This window comes from Halichoerus grypus, chromosome 4, assembly GCF_964656455.1.
Source record: "Halichoerus grypus chromosome 4, mHalGry1.hap1.1, whole genome shotgun sequence".
In the NCBI taxonomy this organism is placed as follows: domain Eukaryota; kingdom Metazoa; phylum Chordata; class Mammalia; order Carnivora; family Phocidae; genus Halichoerus; species Halichoerus grypus.
The window spans coordinates 133669107-133692063 of NC_135715.1; the positions used below are offsets into that span (position 1 = coordinate 133669107).

Sequence of the window (22957 nt, forward strand, 5' to 3'; positions counted from 1 at the left end):
CTTGTCCCTGGCTTTGAAGTTGAGATAATGTGCCTATAGCCCCAGTGAGAAGATATTATCATTTAACCCACATATTTAGGCATTGCTTGAGGGGTCCCAGACTTACCCAAAGGCAAAGAAAACAGGACCTCAGTCTTGGAACTGAGGGTAAGATAGAAAGAATGAGCTCCAGGTGACTAAGTGCTTTGGGGAAACCCATGGTACTGTTTGCAGATGATACAGGTGAGAAATTTGGCTGTGAATACATTCCAGTGAGCTCTCACATGTAAGTTCTTGACATAAAAGGGACTGAGCTACAACAGCTCAGATGAATCCCTCCCATTAAATTTCCAGTTTTCTTCCCTGAGTAACTGGCCAGGATTCGGAAAGGAACCCAATCTGAAACAGAAATTTAAATTCTCAGATATTCCATGACTGAGTCAGAACCTTCCAGAGGCTTCTCATAAACAATAGTCCAAGTCACCTACATCTAAAAACAAAGGCTAACTTCCTGTTATTTTAAACAGTAAGAGCTTTTACACTGAAATAAATAGATAAAATATTATTGTAGCCACTCTCCCATTCCATACCATTTCACCAAAGCATCTCATGTGGGAAATCAACTTTGTTGCATCCACTCTTTTGGGAAAAGACTGATTTTGCCTTAGTTTTTGTTGAAAGAAGAGTAGAAAATATAGATACATCTTAAAAGCTCTCAGTCAGAATTGCAGTCCAGATCTGTTATTTCCTTGGTCTCCACTTTTGCAGTGAAATACCTTGCCTCTATCAAAGAGTTCCTTTCCTAAGGCTACCTTTGGGGTAAAGCTCTGTGGGGAAAGAAATGGATATTCACATTCCCGTCTCTTTCACCAAAGGGACAGAGACCCTGGGTGTTTCAGCCCACTTCCGGCAGCATCTCTCAGCATTTTAAACCGCCCTGCTTTGTGAAATATGGCAGGGTATGAATGTGAACGGGGACGGGCCTGCAGTTTTCGTTGAAGAACTGCTCCCTTGTGGGGCTGTTGTTTCCTCTCAGAAATTGTAATCTATCGCCACCTGCTGGTCCCTCGTCTGCGTGTTTGGAATAGCAGGAATTGGGTTTAAGATTTACGCAAGATTTGCCCAAATACAAATCACTGTGTCCTCCTTGATTAATTTCTTTAATATTAGAATATTTTCATCTTTTGAATACCAAGGAGGAAGGACCATTTGACGATTATCTGAGGAACTCAGCTCTCTTCATTAGCAGAAAAGATTGTAATTTCCGGAGTCCTTTCCCTCGTTCTGGCTGAAATTCTGCCTTCCTCACAACCCTTTTAACCCTTTCCTGCCTTTCAGGAGTGACTATGGTGTGATCTGTTGAAGTAGGGGTGTCGATTTAGCGATGGTCCCCAAAGAAAGTCCAGAATAATTTGGGAACTATCTTTAAAGTACTCAAACACACCGAATAGGCTTTAGCCTCGACTTAAGAAAAGCCGAGTGTAAGGTTAACAACGCTTCCCACAGTTCTCGTCTCAGGAGACAGACGTTTAAACGGTGAGCACTGCCATTTTTCCCCCCTCTTTTTTGGTCATAAATTAGATACTTAAAATAGATCTTAAAGAGCCAGCGGAAATGAACCAACACCGTGGCTCCAAATTACCTTTCCTGGAGGCTAAAAATGCTAAATGCGTTTAAAAGAAAAAAAAAAAAAGAGTGACATTTCTCATTTACTCACCTTGACGTGGACCATATTTTACGCATAAAAATCTCTCCCGCAGCCTGTTTGGGGCCCCTTCCACGCCTTACTCTCCTCCCACCCATTCCCTTTTTTCTTTTGCTGAAAGGCTCGGCTCCAAATCCGATTGGAATATCTTTAAACATCCCTGGGAAAGGGCATTGTGGGCGGAGGGTCGTGTTCCCAAGTCCCAGCCGTCGCTGACCTAAAGGAAGGTTGTCCTGGGTGGACAGGATCGAGTAGCCAGGGCTGCAGGCTCGGAAACCCCTAACACCCAGGAGAGACCGGAGGGCTCGCGCTCGCCCACTCCTTCCGCCTCTGGGCTCCGCGTTCCCATTTCTTCAAAGCTCTAAACCTTACATCAAATGCAAACGAAACAGCTGGGCGGACACCACTCCTTTCCGGACCACCCCTCACCACCGGTTCGAGTCCCTGTAGAGGATATCTATTTTCCACCCCCATTGTCCACAGCATCTCCTCCCCACCACCCCGGGAGTAATAAAAGATAAAAAGAATAGTGAAAAACAAACAAAAATAGGGATTCCAAATGTTCTAAAGAGCCAAAAGACAAGCACAACAACCCTCACTACAAATTCTTACCGAGAAGGAGAGGACGAAATACTCTAATCCCCCAGCCCCCACTCCAACAGGGGGAAAACACCGCAGTTACAGCCGGGAGGGGAGGCGGGCAGGGTCTGTGGGGCCGGTTGGCCGAGAGCTGGTGACTGAAGCCGACTAAAGGGAGGCCTAAGGGACAGAACGGCGGGCGCTGTCCGTGGTCCTGAAACAGCCACGCCCTGTCTCCCAATTCACTGGCTGTAATTCCAGGCCCTTGGCTCCTTAACATCTCGCTGAGTCCAAGAGTCTAGGTTGGAAGGGGAGATAATTGGAAATTAAACCAAAACCATAAGTCCCCAAGTCTGTTACTTTCCCTGCCTAACTGGAATGTCAACTCCATGAGTGCAGAGATAATATAAGTTGCTGGAACAGTGTAAAACTCCCTGAGAACAGCGCCTGTCGCATAGTAAGTGATTAATAAATATTCGCTTAATTACCTAATTTTTAAATATTTAGTTAAACATTTTTAAATTAAGGACGAGACTTCATTCCCTCCCCCTCCATAAAGGAGAAAGGGAGGGATGTCCTTGCAGTTGGACGGACTCAACTTTAATTTGTGATACCTGCTTTTTGTAGATTTTTTTTTTGCCAACGGGATCATTTTCTTGGCTAAAACGTTAGGGGTGAACGTTTTGGACACTGGGGTCAGAAGAGGGAGTGGCTGGAAATTTCTCAGTCTCAAGCCACAGGTGAAAGTAAATGAATCTTCCTTTCAGGGGAATCTCGGGTCTTGGGAGAGGGTTGAGAAGCCAGGGCGAGCAGGCATCTTTCTGGGACAACGGCCCCTGAGGGGCATCGGGATTTGTTGCCTCCTCCCGCCGGTCTCCTTGCTCCTTGCGTCTTCCATGATTTAGCACGGGCACTGGGCTCTCTGATTGGTGCAACCATCTCATTTAGGGAGGCCTGAGGAGGGGGCGTGGGTGGAATTCCGAGCCTCATTTCGGAGTCAACCGCACATTTCAAGCGTAGCGGTGCAAGGTTTTGAAGGGACCTTTCCTTCGCTGAGTGGGCACGCCCACCTTGCCCAGCCTGGAGCTTCTGCGCCCAGAGCTGCGGTGACTGCCCTCCCGCCGCCGTTCAGGATGCTTTTGTGTCCTTAAAAAGTGCCCGAGCTTTTATTGTGAGGTAGAGAGAGGACAACAGTATTTTCTTCACTATCAAGGGCAACGCGGTTATTTCAAACCTCAGAGCGCTATCCCTCTTACTAATGGGACTATATCTTCTCAGGGCGGAATCTTCGATCTTATTAGGGAATTTTCGGTTATTAGTAAGATTTTCTGTCGTTCAGAGAGAAGGTACGGGCTTCGGTTGGACCAGCAAGGCCGCAGACGTGTCCATAAATAACCCCTGCCTGCTGCACAGTAACAGGGGGAAAAAAATCACTGTGAAACGAGTAAAGGAATCACTGGTTACACGGTATCACCCAGCCACACACAAAGATCAACTTTTTTTTTTTTTTTTTGCCCTAAAGGAAAAGACACTGAGGTAGACGAAGGAGGAGAACATACATTAGCGACGAGGCTGGCTGAGGGATGGCTTGAAGAGGCGGGAGAGTAATAGAGCCCAGACAGCACTTCCAGGGGTTAGTTAGCTCCCGCGGGGAGGAAAGACCCCGCCCGCACAGGGCCTCGCGGTCTCTGGGCGCCTGGCGCCCCCTGGTGGAAAATTTTCGGCGAACGCCTTCTTATTGTGAGGTGCTTTTCCGAAAGCGGCAATTCATTAAATATGCTTAAATAATGCAAAGGGAGAATCCTTAAAGAGCGCAAAATCGTAGGGGGTGGGGTGAGGGGATGGGCAGAGCAGGGAGCCCACCCCCACCCCGCCCCCTGGGGCCACCTCTGTGCTCGGGTTTCCGTTTGTGTGAAGCCGCGCTCGTGCGTGTTATTAACCTTCAGATGTGATCAATCAGGAGGACTTCTTTCCCCATTACCAAGAGGACCAAAACTAGCAGGGAGTGCACAGTGGGTGGGAAACGGGACCTTTTCTCTGCGGGTGGCCGTGGGTAGCGGTACTCAGGTAAAGTACTTTGGGGAGGCTCTGAGCTGGATGAAGAAACTGAAGTGAAAGGAGACGGGGTCTCCTCCGGGGTCTGTGTGTTCCCCTCCAATCTCTGCCTCCTTTGCTTTTACAACAGTCCTGGCTCAGTAGAGAGCCAGCGAGGACACAACGCCAGAGCTCGCTTTTACTCAGGTAAGAGTCGCGGGGTCGTAGATCTGGGGGAACCGCGAGGAAAGAAATTGAGGCAAAGCCACTGTTCTAGTCTTCCCGAAAATATGGGAGGGGAAGGGAAAGGGGGAGAAGGATGAAGAAGAAGCACTCAACGAGGCAGAACTCTTCATAGGAATTATCTTTTCCCTCGTCTTACCCGACACCCTCTTTCAAAAAATAGAGCATGTTGAGTACGTTCTGGATTACTCATAGGGCCTTTTTTTTTCCGAGCCCCAAACCGTGATCTGGATTTATAATCGCCCTTTAGAGCTCCAGAGGCGATCAGGCACCTGCAAAGGAGCCCCACCGCTCTGCCGACGAGCTGCCCCCGCGAGCAGCGGCCTCGTGATTCCCCCGCCGAGCCGTCCCCGCCTCCCCACTCCGCCCCCGCCTCCCCCGAAGCCTACCAGCTGCCTCTCCCGACCGCTCTCTTCTCCTTCCGGAGCTCGCGTGCGGGACGGTGCTGGCGGGAGCCCGGCGGCAGCTGGAGGTGACGCCGGGAAGATTACGCCTGTGGCAGGGCCGGGGCCGAGCGGATCGCTGCGCGCTGCGCAGAGGAGCGGCAGGAGCGCCCTGCTTGCTGTCGCCTAGCCCAGGTGGGTAAGCGCGCGGCCGCCCGGACTTTCCAGTGCCCGGCTTCAGCTGTTCAGCTGGGTCCTCTTGACCCGCGGTTTCTTGGCCAACCCGCACTCCCAGCGACAGCCATCTACCCTCCCTAGCAGAGCGCGTCCCGCCTGCCCTACTCCCGGCTCTCCCTTGGTGCGCGGCGCAGCGACCCCCGACCTCGCGCTCATCCTACCCCCACCGGCGAAATTCACGCCTAGGGATGCCCAGAGGCTGACACCCGCGCTGAAGTGGAGAGAGGATTTTCCCCATCGCTTCCCGGCGGTGAGCGCCCGTCTCACCAAAGGGCTCCTGAGCAGCAGCTGCCAAAGGCACGACTCCGAGCGGTAACCTGTTACTTCCCCAGAAGCTGCGGTCTACCGTGGCCGGCGTTACAGTATGAATGCGCACGCAGGGCTAGGTGTGGGATCCCAGGGTGCGTGTGAAGGCGGTGGCGAGCAGGTGCTACTCTGCGGGGTCTTAGATCTACCCAGATTGGCCGGCACCTCTGTCCCGGGGCCTTCGGTAGCCATCGCGCCAGCGCCGAGCACAGTACAGGGGCGTCGCGCACCGATCCTGGTCTGCCGCCTTCCGAGCGCAGAGGGCAAGTTCGTTTCCCCAGTAATGTTCCCCTTTCTTGCCACACTCAACCTCTTCGGCTTTGTACAGCGAAAAATCCGGGGACCTCAGAGAGTTGGGTGGAGAGGGAACACAGAAACCCGGACCAAGCCTCGTCCTAGGCTTCCACATGGCTCAAAACGGGGTGGGACAAGAGGGAGACAAGGTTCCGACCCGCTGCTTTCTGGCTGTCTAGAGTGCAAGGTGACTGTAGTTCTTCCCCGCCAAGTCCGAGAGAGAACGTAAAGATATGGACCCTTTTTTTCCTCTCACCGTGTCTCACCAAAGTCCCCGGTCCTCGGAGCAGTTAGCCTCCTTCTTTCCAGGGAATTAACCAGACACAACAACGGGAACCAGACACCGAAGCAGACGTGCCCGCCCCGTGCGCACTCCCCCCCGCCTGCCCGCCCTCCGGCTGCTGAGAGCCCAATGGGGCTTGTCGTGGCTCGGCTGGAAAATCGCGCACTGAGGCTCCCTTGCCCTCCTAGCCCTATCCCCCCCACCCCTGCGTCCTGAACTGGCCTTGGGCTCCCCTAGTCTCTGCGCTGCACTCCAGGTCACCCCGCTCCGCCGCCAGACTGGAGAGCAGCCCTGGGCTACGTTGCCGGCGCCGGAGTCCCAGAGCTCGCGCGCACGTCTCCTCCTCCCCTCGGCGCACCCCGACTCAGCCTGTTAGGTGCCCTTTCTCCCGCCTCTCTGTCCCAAGCCCTGACTTCTGGGGGGGGAGCGTCCGCGCCCCCGACCGCTCAGTCGCCTCCCGCGCAGGACCCCGGAAGCCCTCCCCGCACTGCTCTCGCATCTCTTTGCAGCCTGTTCCTGCGCCCGACTGGCCGAGGACCTCGGACAGCAGAGGCCCCGGGACGACCAAGCTGATGGCGTCTTCGACCCCTTCTTCGTCCGCAACCTCCTCGAATGCGGGAGCGGACCCCAATACTACCAACCTGCGCCCCACAAGTAGGTTCTGCCCCAGTTTCCTATCGAATGGACTGCGGGGAAGATGGGGGCGCTGGGACGTGAGGAGGCTGCGCTGGTGGAAAGGGAAGGGGGAGCGTGGAGACGATGGAGGCTGGAAAGAAATGGGGCTCTGACCTGGGTCTCGGCCAGAGGTCGTTTGACTGCCAGAAATGCTAGGCGATTCTGGGGCGCTGGAAAGTGGGAACCACGCAAGTTTCGAGTAGCGGCGATCGTTGGGGGCTTCGCTTCGAGGGAGGGACGGGCGGCGAGAGTGTTGTTTTTGTTGTGTGCGGTTTCTTTGGCTTGGTGGGACGACGGGGGGTCGGGGCAGAGGGCGGTGTGAGGAGACTCTAGTCTCGGCGGGAATAGAGAGTTTTCTGTCTCCAGCTCTCGTTGAGCTGAGATCTGACCCCCTCCTCCTTTCCCCCTGCGCTGTGCTCAAAGTCTATAATCAGCAGAAATTTCGACGTTAATTGCAGCTTTTAGAAAACTCGGGGTCCCTAATTGCTCCAAATTTTCGTCGAGCTATTGACGAGTGAGGGAGAAGCCAGGGGCGAGAAAGGTGCATAAAACGGTTTGAGACTGAGCCTCGACATTTTAGACAATTAATTACATCTCAGACCAAAAAAAAACAAAAAACAAAAAAACAGCAGCGGGCAGCAACCTGAGTGGAGAGAGGTGGAGAGCCAGGAAGCGGCAAGAAGCTTTACCAGGGCGGGAGGAGAGAGCACCCTTCTCTTTTCTCCAGGGCAGGAGATCTGTCAGCAATTGACAGGTCGGCAAAAGAGAAGAAAAGGGGAACCAGATAAAAGGGGGGACGTGAGTTCTATGCTTTCCCACCTCTAGCTCAGTGTGCTCTTCAGCCCATTTCCAGAATTTGTCTTTAATTCAGATTTATTTCCTACCTTTCTGTAGAAGTCTGGCGATGGAAGAGTTGTTTTTCTTTTTTTGCAGTTTGGGTTGAAATGAGTCCCCCTCCCCCAATCTATCAGCTCCAGTAGTAACAGCCCCAGATTTTCTATATAAGAGCGGTTTAGAAATGGCAGTGTGGTTAGGAGGGCTTATTGCTATGCTTTTATGGCACTTTCTATAGGCTTGAGAAAATGTCGATCGTTCCCATCAACGAAGATGGGGGAATGTTATCCCGGGAGCCCCCTCTCCAATCCCTTGGCGCAGCCACTGGCTCCCGGGCCCGGAGGCCTTGTCCTAAGTCCTGAGGTTGCGTTTCAGTTCCCTTTGCAGCTCCCTCTCCCCGCCCCCCAGGCGAGCTACAATTACCCACACAACAAAGAGGGGCTCGGGAGAGCCGCCAGCCCTGGTGGCACGTGAGCCGGGCACTGGCGGCCGCTGGCCGGATCAGGCCGGGAGGAACGCGAGGCCTGCCCGCCTTTGTCTGTTGCTCTGGCCTTGATGGATTTTTTTTCCAGACCTCTCCACATTTCCCGCCCCTTTTTTGCTGCCTGACAGGGCAGGGCGACCGCAGTGTTCACCCACCTCAGAGTCCTGCCCCATCCCACCTCACCCGGGTTAACGTTACCTCCCGGCGGCAGCCCGCGGTGGAGCGCGTACGCCCAACCTCAGGGCCGAGAACCAGTGGAGGCGCTGACCTGAGTTCGCACATGGCCTGGCGCGCCCGGAAGGCACCGAGGCAGAGGGAAGATAGTCGAGGACCCTGCCTGGGAAGAGCGTGCAGCACCTGTCCTGAGAACGTCGTCGCCCGCCCCCCCGCCCCCCTCCCCCCGGCAGCCCAGCTGCGGGTTGGGCACCCTAGGCTGCGGGCGCACGCCGGGCTCTCTGCCCGCTCTCATCCTCCCTTGCAGACACACCCTCGCCCGCCCAGCGGGCTCCGCTTCTCTCTCTCTTCAAGGCCTCCTGGGAGGTGGCCTTGCTCAATCCGCACAACCTTACTCAGCCTCTTCGCTACACCAAAGGGGATCTCTCACTTCCTCTCCCCCATCCCTCTGTCCCTTTATTACTGTAACCCCCAGCTCTGACAGACAGTGCATTGGGTCTGAACACCAGTGCCCCAGCTGAGTAACCTTGGAAAAATCGCTTAACCTCTCTGAATCCCTATTTTTTATTTGTAAAATGAATCTTAGATAAACACTCTTCTTGTTTCATAGAGTTGTTCTGAGGATTAGCTGAGATGGTGTTTAAAGCGAAAGCACTTTTTGAGTGGAAATAGCTCTTTACCCGCCAGGTATTATTTATTGTAAGGGTTTTGCTTTCGCACCGATTTCCTGTCTGTGGCAGGAACTCCATCTGTGACACGCTGTCTCACTGACGTCGGTCTATTTCTTCTCCCCGCTGGGGCTCTGTTGTGCCTCGGGTTTAATGGATGTCACTCTCCTTATCGCCGCCGACATTCGCGCGGAGCTGAAAGCTCGGACCAGGGTGGGGTGGGGGATGGGAGTGATTGGAAGCGCCTTGCTTTGAGAGATACGAAGGGAATTTCACGCTGGGCCCACCGCACCAGCGCGCGCGGGCTCCACAGGCACCCCCGTGCTCCTTCCTGCTAGCTGAACCCCGAGGGCAGGAGAGACCCTGAGGAGTTTGAGAACAGCCTGGTAAAGAAGGAAAACACAACGGCTCCTAGGTCGGCCATTCGGACCCGGAGGAAAGGCGCCTGATTCCCTTTGCCTTCGCCTGCTCCAGACCTGAGACGTCTGAGGGAAGGGTTAACGAGGGGCAGGTTGGGAAGAGGGGATCCGCGATGAGGACCGGAGGCACACTATTGTTTCCCGACTCTGGGTCCGACTGAAGAGCAGTCATGCGAGCCCGATCATCTAGTCAAATACTATTTTTCACCCAATTAATTCCTGAACTCTTCCGCGACCCCATTTCATGCCAGTTTATTTTAAGCTGCCACTCGGCTGGAGACCCGCCAAGAAATTATGAGACGTTTTGGTCCCAGATGCCTCTGTGTTCCCTTTCCGGGCTGCTGTGGTCGCCCTTCGAGTCTGCAGGGCGGAGACCAAGGGACAGGGCCTGGCGGGTGGGTGCTGGGTAACACGTGCGGCTTAGCCCGCTCTTTTGTACGTGGTCCACTCGGGTCTCGCCTCCCCACCCCCCCGCCGGCGTTGCTTGGAGGCCTGGCGGGCCGCATGGGTGCTCGGCCTCTCAGAGACACCATTCTATACCTGAAAGTGGGAGCAGGAAGGGAGTGTCATGGGCACTCGAAGGGCACGAGTCTGCCCTTCGGCCCACGTATCTGGCCTCTTGCTCCTTTCAGGAAGGAGTTTTTATTGAGGAGCACTGGCGAAAGACCTGCCTTCTCCTCCCCAGAATACCTTTGCCCTCGACCCGGTCCCCCACATGCTCCGAACCTCACTGATCGCACCTCTTTTGCTTTCTAGCGTATGACACCTGGTGCGGCGTGGCCCATGGATGCACCAGAAAACTGGGGCTCAAGATCTGCGGTGAGTGGAAGGGCCCGCTGGGGCCCAGCAGGGCGGCGCAGCTCTCGGGCTTTGAGGGTTTGGGAGAGTGGGGCGCAAGAGGAAGGAGATCCCGGCTCTTGGGTTTGGTTTTCTAAAGTACCTACAGCCCCGACGCCTGGCGAGAAGCCCCTCTACAAGTCTTAAACCTCCTCCGCCTTCCCTTGACCCGGCTGGGGGGTACGTTTTCGGCTGGAGTCCGGGACTCCCAAGAGACAGCGGGGCTTCCCGGGTCTAGGACACAGCGCCCCCGCGCGGCAGCCCCGCTCTTCTTGCCGGCGTCAGGGCCGATCCTAAGCGTGCGCTCTACCTGCGTGGGGAAGGTCTGGTTGAAGAGGTGAACTGGTCTGGTTTTCCCGGAGAGCAGGCCTAGGGCATGGTTTCCGCCTGAGGCGGAGGCTGGCACGTCGTCCCCCCCCCCCCAAGTCCCCGCCAGCGTACGTTGAAAGTGGCCTCCCCAGCTTGAGAATGTGTCCCGAGATGTCATAACGGATTCAGATTTCGTTCTTTCATTCTTTGCCTGCAGCCCTCGGTGGCCTGCCTGGGGGAGGTGCGGACGGCTCGGGCCAGAGGGTTTGCGGAGCTTGCCCTTGAAGGAGAAGGAAGGAAAAGGGGGCAGGCGGGGGCGTGGGGCCTCAAGAGGAGAAAGAGGGTGTCGGGCACGATTTGCCAGAGAGGAAGACAAATAGATCTGGGAGCTGGAGAGGAGAAAGAACCGTTCTCCGGAGACGTGAGGGTCTGAAATGAAAACGCCCAAGGGACGTCATTTTTTTTTTTTAAGGAAAAAAGGAGACTTATTCGAAGGGACACAGCTGAGTGGCTCCGGCTGAACAATGAGGACTTGCTTTCCTTGCTACATTTCACCGTCTAAAATCTCTAGCCTTATCGGGCCAGAAAATACGGACGTTCCCGGGCAGGGGGTGGAGGGGCGGGGGAAGATTAACGAGGGGCTTATTAAAGAGCCATCCGTCAGCGGCTGCGCGCGGGAGATAGCGGCGGAGCGGGCGCGGGGCACGCCCGCCCCAGCCCCGAGCGCCCCAGCGCGAGCCGGCCACTGAGTGTTCCCTGGGCCTGCTCTTCCAGCTTCTCTGCGTCCGGGGGCCCGAGGAAGGCGGCGGCGGGGCCCGGAGAGGACAGGGGCTACTTAGCGGCTCCTGGGAACCACCCTCCCTTCCCCGCTTCGCCGCGAGACGCCCTCCCTACGCTTCTGGGGCTCTGTCCCCTCGATCCACGGTGAGGAAGCGTTGCTCAACGCCTAGACGCGGCCATCTCCCAGGGAAAGCCCAGCCCTGCCGCGGGGCGGCCCCGGGTTTGGCCCTCTCTCCGGCCCGCGAGGCCCGCGGGGCTAGGCCCGGGCGGCGTCGGCGGGCGGGGGAGGCTGGCGGCAGCAGAGCTTTGTTCTATAAATAGCCCCCTCCCCCAGCCGCCATTCCCGGCTTAATGGCCCGTTTCGCGCCCGGTCCCTTCGGCGGCCACGGCGCTCAGCTTCTGCAGCCGTCATTGTCATGCAGGCGGGCAAGCAGAACTGAGCAAGCCCAAGGCGCCCGCCGCGGTCGCCGGCAGGGTGGGGGAGACTTGGGGTGAGGGCTGCCTTCCCCACGGTCCTGGGCCTGCCTGGCCGGCAACCTTCGTCCCTCCTGCACTCCCTGAGCCAGGCGTCGCGCCGCAGGCCGTGTCCCCTGGGGCCCCCTTCCGGAGACACGCCCTGAGTGCCCCTAAAGGGTAAACGGGCAAGAAAGAGTTGAGCTTCGTTGGGTCCGCGAATAGGGGTCCCCGAGTTTGCATCAACTTACTATGAGGGAGAGCTCTTGAGCATTTGGGGGCTACCATCCGCGGAGAGTTTCTTCCCTGTTTTAAACACACACACACACCCCAACACTAATTTCAGGAAAGTTGCAACCCGTTTGACAGGAGGAAAGGGCTGGTAGTCTGTTGAGCGGGAACTTGCCTTCTGCTAAAAAGCAAGCTTTGGGGGCCACAGGTTAGGAGGCTTCACATTAGGCTTGATTCTGAAAGGAAACAAAACACCAGGGGGATTTATTTCCCATACCTTGGACCAACTCTGGCTTTCTGAAGTGCAGTCTTTGGTTTGGACCTGAATCCACAGCCTCCCACCTCCACTCAGGGACACCCCAACTCCCTTCATCCCAGACATTCGTGAGCCTGGAGGATGCCTTCTTCACACTCTCCAGGTTGGTCTGACCTTTCACATTAAGACAGCAGTAGAATTAATTTTCCTCTTCCCACCTCCAAATCCATTGCCCTAGGTGACCCCCATAAACATCTTCAGTGCCTTGCCAAGATTCAACTCCCACCCCCTCTCCTACCTCCCTTCCCTGGAAGCCAGGGAGGAAAGCTGCAAAAAGGCTCTGGGTCTCACCAGTGGTACCCTCTGCTTCAGAGGCAGAATCCCCTGGGAAAATAATCAGGTAGAAGAAACCCAGGGTTTGCCAAGAGGTAGAATGGGGTAGCTACAAGCATGGTGGCATGACTTAAATAGAAGGAGATGCAGGGGCTCTGGGTTCTACTAACTTCCCAATGTGTCCTTGGCCCTCCATCACTTATATATGGAGAGGTCCCAAACTGGCTGCCAGCTACAGCCTATGAGCTCTTTTATTTAGCCCATGCAGTGTGTGTATGTGTGTGTTTGATTTTGTGTCAGTTGCCATACAACTTTCAAACAGAGAAAGACTTCAGATATTATGTATTTCTGGCTTCTGTTGAAGTAAGAAGTTGGGGCGGGGGAGATCTGGCAAGGTATTTTGAGCCCATAAAAATCAGGAAAAAAGTTCCTTCCTCCAGGTAGATGCAATTCCACTCTACAGCTTGCTGAGCAAGAGCAGGGGTTGCGGGGGGTGGAATGGGCTTTAGCCCTCCTTACCCCCTTGGCCCTGTGCCCTTCTGCCATGCACAGCTCATAGACTTGCTCAAACCAAGTGCTCTCTAGTTCCCTACACTCCTCCCCACTCAATGGGCCCCCTAGGCCTTTGAGTTTGGGGGCAGGAGTGAGGAACCAGCCTCAGGATCTCCCCTCTGCCCAAAGGAGGAGTCATGACAGGGTTTGCCTCCTGTTCTCCCCTTAAAGCTAGCAACAAGCTGACCAAAGTCAAGTGCAGCTTTGGTTTGCCTCTGCTTTTCTTTTTTGCCTCTTGGGAATGTTGAGCTGGGTTACCAGTCACTCACTGCTTAAACTAGGTCCTCACAGGTGGTATGCGGAGCAAGAGAGAATCCAATCTGCTTCAGTCTCAGGGACCCCTGCTTCCAGGACCCCTTGCTAGCCAGGGAAGTAGTCAAAGCACTGACTTCAATGTCATCCACCACCTGGTCATCCTTGGAGAAGCATACATTTCTTTCCAGAGCCTCTCAGGGCCTTGAGAGAACTCGGTCATTTATCTTTTTTGAGGCTTCCAATATTTTAAAAAACAGATACCTTCCAAGACATTGTTATTCTGATAACAATATGCATTAAGTGTTTATATTAGCAAATTAATGGGTTTAAACACAATTTATAATGCAATGTAAGTATGCTATTCAAAAGATAAACATAGGATTTATAGGAAATACTGATTCCTAGTGCACTCCAGGGATGAGATGCAGATTTAAAGTTGTGTCATAATTGTCATCTCTCCATCCTATCAGGACACCTCTGGAACTGCCTGTGTCAGATTTGGAGATAATATCCAAAGCCTAAATTGAAGTCGTAGGTCCTGCCGCTGCCCAGAGGAAAGGCATTCCTAAGGGGTTTCGAGGTAGAGACTTAAGGCTTTCCCAAGGAGTGAGTCAGAGCCAACCAGAGGTCAGAGACCTAAAGAGTAGGAGTTCAGAGGGCAGGACCTTACCTCCATTAGGCCACATGGATTTGGTCTTTTCAGGCTGGCAAATTCCATAGCTCACTTTTCCAGGACTAGGGGAGCAGTCTTGGAATTCAGGAACCAGGTGCCTCTGGCAAATGAGTGCTGGCTCCTGGTTTTGGACTCTGGGGTTTGTATGGGAAATGAAGAAAGTAGGAGGAAGGGTGAGGGAAAGGATACAAACCCCCACCTTTACACCCAAGTGTGGAGCTCTATTATGGTGTCTTACCCCCTCCTGATGTCCTTTGGGGCTTTAGTGATAAGTTAACAAGGTGCTGGGAACAATGAAAGGCCTGGGGCCTCTACCTTCCTATTCTTCCCTCCAAAAATAGACCCTGCTCCTGTGTGTGGGAGGATTCCAATCCCTGCAGCCTTTCCCCTGCATCCCTCCTTCCTCCACCCCTTGCCACTGAATTGCAGTCCTGGGGAAGTAAAGCCTAATTCCCCAGATTAACTTGCCTCTCTTTGAACCTCCTGGGACTTTCCTCCAAGCCTGTCTTGTGATGTGCATGACTCCCCAAGGATCTTGGTATCTACAAAGACAGCTTTGGGGTCACTGAGAAGCTTAGAACTTTCTTCTTCTTTTCAGTGTGTTGCATTTTGGGCTAAGATCGAGACATAATGGGAGGAGATGCTGAGAGAAGGAGTGGGTCAGCAGGTCCTGAGCCCCAGAAGGAATGGGTGTGGGTACGAAGGGAAGGAGTGTGCTCCTAGCTGGCAGAGTCCCCAGGCCTTCTGCCTCAGCCTGCTTCTCTGTTTGCCACTGGTGGTGTTTGTGCTGCTCACCGCAGGTACGAGAGATTTCTACTCCTTCTGAGGGGCAGATGTGAGGTGCTTTGTATCTCACCCCAGGCTCGCGAGTTCAGCTCTGTGGGGTTCTGGGGTGGCTTTCTGGCTTTATTACAACATGGGTTCCCATCTGCCAAACTGTCAGTTCCTGGAGGGTAGGAGATCTGTCTCATTTATCTTTATCTGTCCCCTGTCCTAGATGTTTAGCAAAGTGCTTTTCCACAACAGATGCTCAGTCAGTATTTACAGGAAGAAATGTCACCACACATAAGGTTTTATGCTTCCTTGTCTCTTTCCCCAATACCTTTGTTCAAGGAGAGGGGGTGGTATGGAGGCAGCTGCACTTCAGGTTTGGGTCAGAAAAATTGCACCTACTTTCAGTCCTGTGAGCGTTACCTGGTGCCCAAGGAAAGCACCTTCCCTAACCCCCAGTGCTGGTCCTCACCCCCTCCTTCCTCAGGCTGCACAGCCCATAAACCTGGTGCCAGCAGCATCCTCCCCGATAGTGTCCTTCCCCTTAAAGCCCCATCCTGGGGCTGGTTACTGGAGTGGAAGCTGTCCAATTGACTTAATTCTGAGTTCAGAGTCATGTTCAGAGAGGAGAATGGGCTTTGCTTACTGTTTTCCTCTCTTGCATGACCGGGTCTGTACCAGTGATGACACTTGGCACCGTCCCTTCCCCGCCGGAAGGCGAGCCGTGCCACAACCCTTATACATAAGATGCAGTTACTCAGCTTCTTCTCAGGAGAAGCAGGAACCCCGCACGGACAGTGGACCTGGCCTGGAAGCTGACGCTCCGAGGCTGGGAATTTCGTGCATTCCCTCTGACCCAGCGTCTTGTGCTACACAGGCTTCTTGCAGAGGACCAACAGCCTGGAAGAGAAGAGCCGGCTGGTGAGCGCCTTCAAGGAGAGACAGTCCTCCAAGAACCTGCTTTCCTGTGAAAACAGCGACAGGGATGGCCGTTTCCGGCGCACAGAGACCGACTTCTCCAACCTGTTTGCTCGAGGTAGTCCCCGCCCCCCTACCCTCCCCACACCCCCCAACCCTCCCCAGCCCTGTCCAGTACTATCCAGTAGGTTTCTTGTTTAGGTTTCTTAACCTTTTCCTAAAATTTTACTTCTTTGACCAAATTGATCATTACTCCTTCTGAACTGTCATGAAATGATTTTTCCAGTATTTAAATATAATATACTCCCTTCTTCCCTATGGCCTAGGACTTCATCATTTTGGAAGCTGGATGAGGGCAGTCAGTAAAAACAGTCAACTGCAAAGACACTTGCAGGGACAAATACAGTTTCATAGACTCTCAGAATCCAAAGGAATCTTACATATAAGAAAATCCAGTGATTCCCGTAATAGCATTCATCCTCCAAGGTCGGCAACAACGACAAAATCACTCTGTGGGAAGCTGTGTGGTTGGGCCTAATGACCAAGTACTGTCCTGAAACTCATTTTCCTTTTGGAGATCTTTCATTATTACTTCTGTCCCCACAACTCTGGTCTCAGGAGGAGCTTTCCCCATCTCTCCTGAACAGCTTGAAGGTAAACTCCCCTGTCCCCCCTTCCATTAGCTTCCCACAGGCCATAGAGGCCAGACCCAAACAGTCGATAAGACTTCACTAAACCTCAGAGATAATCTTGGGAATCTACACAGAGCATTATGTAAAGCCAATCTGCTCTTGAGCTATGGCTCACCACTTCAGTTGGGGCCCCCCATAGTTTTCCTCCCAGGTTAACCCAGCCTGACTCTGCCTACCAGAGGCTGGAACCCAAAATCACCCCCCAGGCATCCCAAAGCCCAAGCCCAAAGGACGAGGTCGAGAGGGAGAGATGTGGGAGTTTCCTTTCCCACCTTTCTGAGCCCCACCTTCGAGCTCTTGTTTTCTAAGGACACTACAGAGACCGCTCTACTCTGCAGGGGGGACCTCAGCCTCTACCCACAGAACCCTCACCCTCTGCCATCAACGATCAAGTGTATCATAATGGCCAACCAGAAGGCCAGTGTCTGAACCAGATGTAGAGAGACACACACCTGGTCTCAGGGGAGCAGGGCAGAGGCCTCCTCCATCACGTTCCTGACAGGTGCCCAGTCAGCCTACAAGTGGACAACAACAGTGACCAGCTGCTCATGGCTTCTCAGAGCTCTCCATTTATGAGCAGCCTAACTATCGGAAAGTCTGCCAACCTTCAGAAAGTATGCAAAACCTCTGTGTGTAGGCATATGTGCATTTTTCTGGGGAGACGGTACATCAGATTCTCCATGTGTATACATAACCTGGAGTAAATTAGGTCTGTAAAGATATCATGGCTGGTATTTGGGATTTCTGGGCTGAGGAAACCTAGACATGGGCCAGGCGATAATCCTTTGTTGGCTTTCCCCCATCAGATCTGCTTCCGGCAAAGAATGGGGAGGAGCAAACTGTGCAGTTCCTACTGGAAGTGGTAGACATACTGCTCAACTATGTCCGCAAGACGTTTGATCGCTCCACCAAGGTGCTGGACTTCCATCACCCACACCAGCTGCTGGAAGGCATGGAGGGCTTCAACTTGGAGCTGTCAGACCACCCCGAGTCCCTGGAGCAGATCTTGGTTGACTGCAGAGACACCCTGAAGTATGGGGTCCGTACAGGTAAGGGTGAGAGCCAGATGGACATGCAGCAGGAACCTTGCCCTCTCTCACACCCCTGCCAGTTGAGGATGGCAAACCCGTGTGGAAGGTGGTGAGGGAAGGCAGCAGTGTGTTCAGTGACCACAGAACAACCTTGGGCAGTGCCGGGGCTGGAAGGCCCAACCTGGGCAAAAGCTCATCATTTATTGTAAACATAAATTTAAAAATACAAACACACGGTGCTGTGTTAAGTTCTGTATAAAGAGTTTTCATTCTTTGGATTTATTCACAAGCTAAAAAGAGCAGAATGACCTGCTTCCTACTTCTTTTCTCTCCTCCGTTTCATGCCTATTTCATTCTGATAAATCCTACCCTTGCCTGTCCCTAAAACTGGGGAGAATTGGGCCCATTTCCCTCCCTTTCTGTATTAGTTTTCTAGGGCTGCCATAACAAATTACCACAGACTGGGTGACTCAAAACAACAGAAATGTATTCTCTCACAGTTCTGGAGGCTGGAAGTTTGAAATTTCAGTGTGCAGGGCCATGCTGTCTCTGAAGACTCTTGGGGAGGATCTGTCTTTGCCTCTTCCAGCTGCTGCTGGTCGAGGGCTTTCCTTGGCTTGTAGATGCATCGCTCTAATCCCTGCCTTCACCTTCCCTTGGCCTTCTCCCTGTGAATGTGTCCAAAGTTTTCTCTTCTTATAAGGACACCAGTCTTTGGATTAGGCCTACTCCAATCAGTTATGGCCTCATCCTAACTTGATTACATCTGCAAAGGCCCTCTTTCCAAATAAGGTCACACTCACAGTAATCAGGAGTTAGGACTTGATCATATCTTTTTGACAGACACAATTCAACCCACAACACCTTCTGTTGGCAAGGCAAAAACGTCACATACATACACACCATTTGCATCCTACTTCAACTTCTGGAGTTTAGATGCTCTGAGTCACTAAATCCTATCTCTAACAGGGGGCCCTTGAGGAAGCCCTCTTGCCTCCTTTTCATGTTGCAGGAACCCTCTCTAATCAGTGGTCCTGGCCAAAGTCGTTACTTCCCAGGTGCCTCAGGTTCAAGGATTTTTTGGGTTTCTATCTGGCTGTTTCTAAGCCTGGGAGTAAAGCAATTGTTTCTTCTCACTGCTTCTTTCCCCACAGCAGTCTGGCTTGCCTGAGCTCTTGGGCACACAGTTGTGCAGGAACTGGCAATCCGTGGCATAGTTGCCACCACAGGGCAGCCCCTGATAGCCCCTTGTTCTTTTTTCTTCTTTCTCTCTCCCTCTCCTTTATTATCCCTCTCACTCTTCCTAGTCACCTGAAGAGAGATTTAAGGCCAAGACTAGGGAGCTTGGGTGATAGAGCTGAGTAAGACTACTGGGTGTCAAAAACAAAGTGTTATAATGGAATAATGAGGCCGGTCAGAGAGGCATTTTTATTTTTTATTTTTTATTTTTATTTTTTAAAGATTTTATTTATTTATTTGAGAGAGAGAGAGAGAATGAGAGAGAGTGCATGAGGGGGGGAGGGTCAGAGGGAGAAGCAGACTCCCCACCGAGCAGGGAGCCCGATGCGGGACTCGATCCCGGGACTCCAGGATCATGACCTGAGCCGAAGGCAGTCGCCTAACCAACTGAGCCACCCAGGCGCCCTGAGAGAGACATTTTTAAATAAGGAATCCCAAACAGCTTTTGAGGTCTGCCAATGCCACTGAAATAAGTGTAGCTTCCTTGAATAACTGCAGGATGGACAAAGCCTAATTATGTCATAAAGTCTGTGTTTGATTTTTAAAGAAAAGCACACTCATCAATTTAGTTACCGCTCACCTTGGCCTGATGGCTAACCTATTCCTGATGGAGATCAAGTAGTGTTATATAGCTAGATAAAAAAGAGTCTGGATTCTCCATGTATGTCTTAGCTGGACTTGGTTTAGGCCACTGTTGGTCATTTTGTTGGGCCTCTCTGTATGCACTTTCTCAGAGAGATGAAACCATGTACTTCTGTCATTAAAGCTCAGAATAGTGTTGTCCTTCAAAGAAAAATACATGGGTTCCTCCTAACTAGCAGCTTATACTGCCTACAAAACGGAAGCATCACATGGTCATAGGAGCATGGACTCTTCTGAGTGCAGTGTATGACTCCACTTAGTTAGCCCGCAGCCGTTCATCCCTGTTCGTCCGCGTAGCATCTGGGAGCAGGTATTTACATTTACAGAGTTCATGCTCTCTCGGGCCATGTGAAACCTTCAGCTGCCTCTCAGGGTGTTGACCCTGGGAAAGTAAACTGGTGCTGCCATATGAAAACACAGCTCCTGGTTGCTGAGCTGTAATCAGATGTAGATCAGAGCCAGAGGGTAAACCCCACAGGTAGCCACACACAGTGGAAGGTAGTTGTTTTGGTTTTTTTAAGGGTATTAATACTCAGCCAAAATAATGAATTGGGCTTTAATAGTGAAAACATTGTCTCTTATCTCTGACTGAGCTGGCTGCAGTTTGTGAAGAGATGATGGTATTTGGAAATTTCTTTACAAAGTAATAAAATATTTCTGAAAAAAAAAAAGGAACAAGTGCGTGTAGATTCCTCATGAGCCGGTACGGACACTGTTAGTCCGCAACCACAGTAGCTATGCCAACTCCCGCACTTCTTCTTTTTTTAACTCTGTATTAGGGAAAAGTTTAAACTTACACAGAAGTAGAATAGTGTAATGAACCCTACGTAACCAACACTCAGCTTCAACTCTTACCAATTCCTGACAACTTTGTTTCACTTTGTCCGCTCCCCCTTCTCTATTATATGGAAGCAAATCTCAGATATACTATTTCATCCATAAATATTCTTTTGGGGGGGCACGAGGAAGCCACCTTCCCTGTTTATTTATTTTTTTAAAGTTTTATTTATTTATTTGACAGAGAGAGAGAGCACAAGCACAAGCAGGAGGAGCGACAGGCAGAGGGAGAAGCAGGCTCCCCGCTGAGCAGGGAGCCCAATGCGGGGTTCGATCCCAGGACTCCGGGATCATGACCTGAGCTGAAGGCAGACGCTTAACCAACTGAGCCACCCAGACATCCCCATAAATATTCTTCATTCTCAATAACTCCTTTCTTTTAAGAGGGGGGCAGGGGCAGAGGCAGAGGGAGAGAGAATCTCAAGCAGACTCCCTGCTCACTGAGATCATGATCTAAGTTGAAATCAAGAGTCGGCCACTTAACCAACTGAGCCACCCCAATGCCCCCTCAAGAACTCTTTAAAAAATAAATAACCACTCGGGGTGCCTGGGTAGCTCAGTCAGTTAAGCGGCTGACTCTTGATTTCAGCTCAGATCATGATCTCAGGGTCATGAGATCGAGACTGCGGCAGGCTCCACACTCATTGGGCAGTCTGCTTGAGATTCTCTCTCTCCCTCTGCCCCTCCCCCTCCCCCCACATTGGTGCATGTGTGTGCTCTCTCGGTCTCTCTCTAAAGTAAAAAATAAATCTTTAAAATAAATAAAGAACCACAATATCATTGTTAGATCAAAAAAATCCAAAATTCACAGTTCCTTGATATCAAGCATTCAGTCAGTGTTCAAATTCCCAGTGGTCTCATGAATGTTATAATTCATTTGAGTCAGGATCCAAGCAAGTCCTCCACATTGTAATTGTTTAGTATATCTCTTAATAGATTTCCCCCTCCATTTTTTTCCCTTGAAGTTTATTTATTGAAAAAGTTAACTTTGAAAAAATAACTCTTTCTCCCACTACCTGACTTGGTACCACATCTATCATCTGTTATTTCATTGAATAAAGAGATTTGAAATTGACATTTAAAAGAGGTCATTTTGTTACTTGATAGAAATTCTGGTATAAGATTTTGGGGACATAATGTTGTAGTCATAAGATAAAAGTAAGGTTTTAGACAACTTCGTTTCCTTTATATATCCGAAGAACAAAGAGATACTGTTTCATGTTTATTTGAGGGCATTTGTGTCAGTCTGTCTATCTTTGTTCATCTTTTGTCTCTGCCATATTGAGTGGCTTTGATACATGGTCCAATAGTGTAATTCCGTTTATTATATATATATATATATATATATATATATGGTCTTGTCTTGAAATGTTTATTGTTATGGGGTGCCTGGGTGGCTCAGTCGGCTGAGCGTCTGTCTTTGGCTCAGGTCAGGATCCCAGGGTACTGGGATCGAGCCCTATATCGGGCTCCCTGCTCAGCGGGGAGCCTGCTCTCCCTCTCCTCCCCGCTTATGCTCTCTCTTGCTCTCTCATTGCTATCTCTGTCTCTCTCAAATAAATAAATAATATCTTTAAAAAAACATTTATTGTTAAAAGTTTTCAAATGGATATTGCGTATTTTTTTAATGGATAGCAACAAAATTTGTTAGGTTGCAGGAGATCTCGTAGATTCTGTTGGCAGTGAGCAAAGTAGAATAAAGTGGACTGGCTTAAGCTATTTAGAGTAATCTACATGAATGTCTGGAATCTGGCCCCATAATTACACTAAGCTTACTGTCTATGAATCTTTCATTTTTTCCCCTGAGGAGCAGGAATATTTTTTGAGGACTCTGGAGATATGGTGATTAGTATACTCTAAGAAGTCATAGTCTGGATGTTCTAAATGAGTCTCCATTACATCCAAGGAGGAATAGACATTTTCAGAGAGGGGGCTCAGACCAGGAACATTCAAACACCAGCTCTCTGACAGTTATTTCAGAGGCAAAAGCAATTTCTACTGGAAACACAGCAGTCAGCGTATCTCCCTAGCACCAGTCCTCTGTCACACACCCCTAGATAATCTATTGCATTGACACCTTCGCGACAGCCTAGCCAAGCCTGCTGATGTGGGATCGAGATTTCCTGTGCACGCCAAGTTGGCCAAAACTTGGCAACAATCCTGAGTTTGCTGAGAACAAAGCTTGTTAAAGCATCCTCTGTGTTGCAAAGGGTTTCAGAGTTATAAAGTAATAACAGTTATTTTACCAACAACTTGATGAGTAAAGGAGGCTATATTTGCCTCAGTTTCACAGAGGAGATGCCAGGTCATCTATCTCAGCAATAAATTTAGTTTAATGGTCACCTGACTATATATGGGCAAAAGACACCAATGCTTGACATCATATTTGAGTGACACAGAGATCCAGAGACGGCATGCCCTCAACATCAGCCTCAGAGCTGGCACTTTCCCCGGGCTTGGTTTGGTCCACAGAGCCACAGACCCTTTCTGAGGCCTGCAGGCTCTCCTCCATCAGTAAATGTTGATCTACTTGATCTTGAACCCTTGAGATGTTAAATTAAAAGTTAAAATATTTATAAATAAAACTAGGACCACCACATCCTGATTTGTAATTTAAAAAATTATTATGACAGAGAAGTTCATCTGAAAATCAACAAATTAGATACCGGAAAGATTATTAGTGTCATGACATAGGATTTTTTTTTAACTTTAAAAGCATTCTGCTTCAGAAGCATAAGTTTGGGGAACATCACTAATGCTAAAGGTTAGTAGAGCATGGGTCAACCCGCCCTTCCTTCCCCAATATCCTTGGGCAGTCCTGTTAGACTGCTGGGATGGAGGCACCATCAAT

The 22957-nt window shown here is 51.2% G+C and overlaps 1 protein-coding gene and 1 long non-coding RNA gene across 3 annotated transcripts in view; one reads left to right on the forward strand and one right to left on the reverse strand.

Moving 5' to 3' along the window:
- The window catches only part of LOC144381623 (uncharacterized), a 59042-nt gene extending 56513 nt beyond the window's left edge, over positions 1-2529 (reverse strand). The window contains exon 1 of the long non-coding RNA XR_013447206.1: positions 2297-2529. This is a non-coding gene — a long non-coding RNA (uncharacterized LOC144381623). The remainder of the gene's footprint in view (positions 1-2296) is intronic.
- Positions 2530-4916: 2387 nt separating this feature from the next.
- The window catches only part of GAD1 (glutamate decarboxylase 1), a 41858-nt gene continuing 23817 nt past the window's right edge, over positions 4917-22957 (forward strand). The window contains exons 1-6 of one of the 2 annotated variants that reach the window (XM_078070980.1): positions 4917-5118; positions 5347-5472; positions 6553-6697; positions 10054-10116; positions 15625-15783; positions 17164-17406. In XM_078070980.1, the coding sequence (XP_077927106.1) occupies positions 6616-6697; positions 10054-10116; positions 15625-15783; positions 17164-17406 (547 nt within the window). In that variant the 5' untranslated portion in view covers positions 4917-5118; positions 5347-5472; positions 6553-6615. The remainder of the gene's footprint in view (positions 5119-5346; positions 5473-6552; positions 6698-10053; positions 10117-15624; positions 15784-17163; positions 17407-22957) is intronic. The other variant, XM_078070979.1, reaches the window with a different exon arrangement.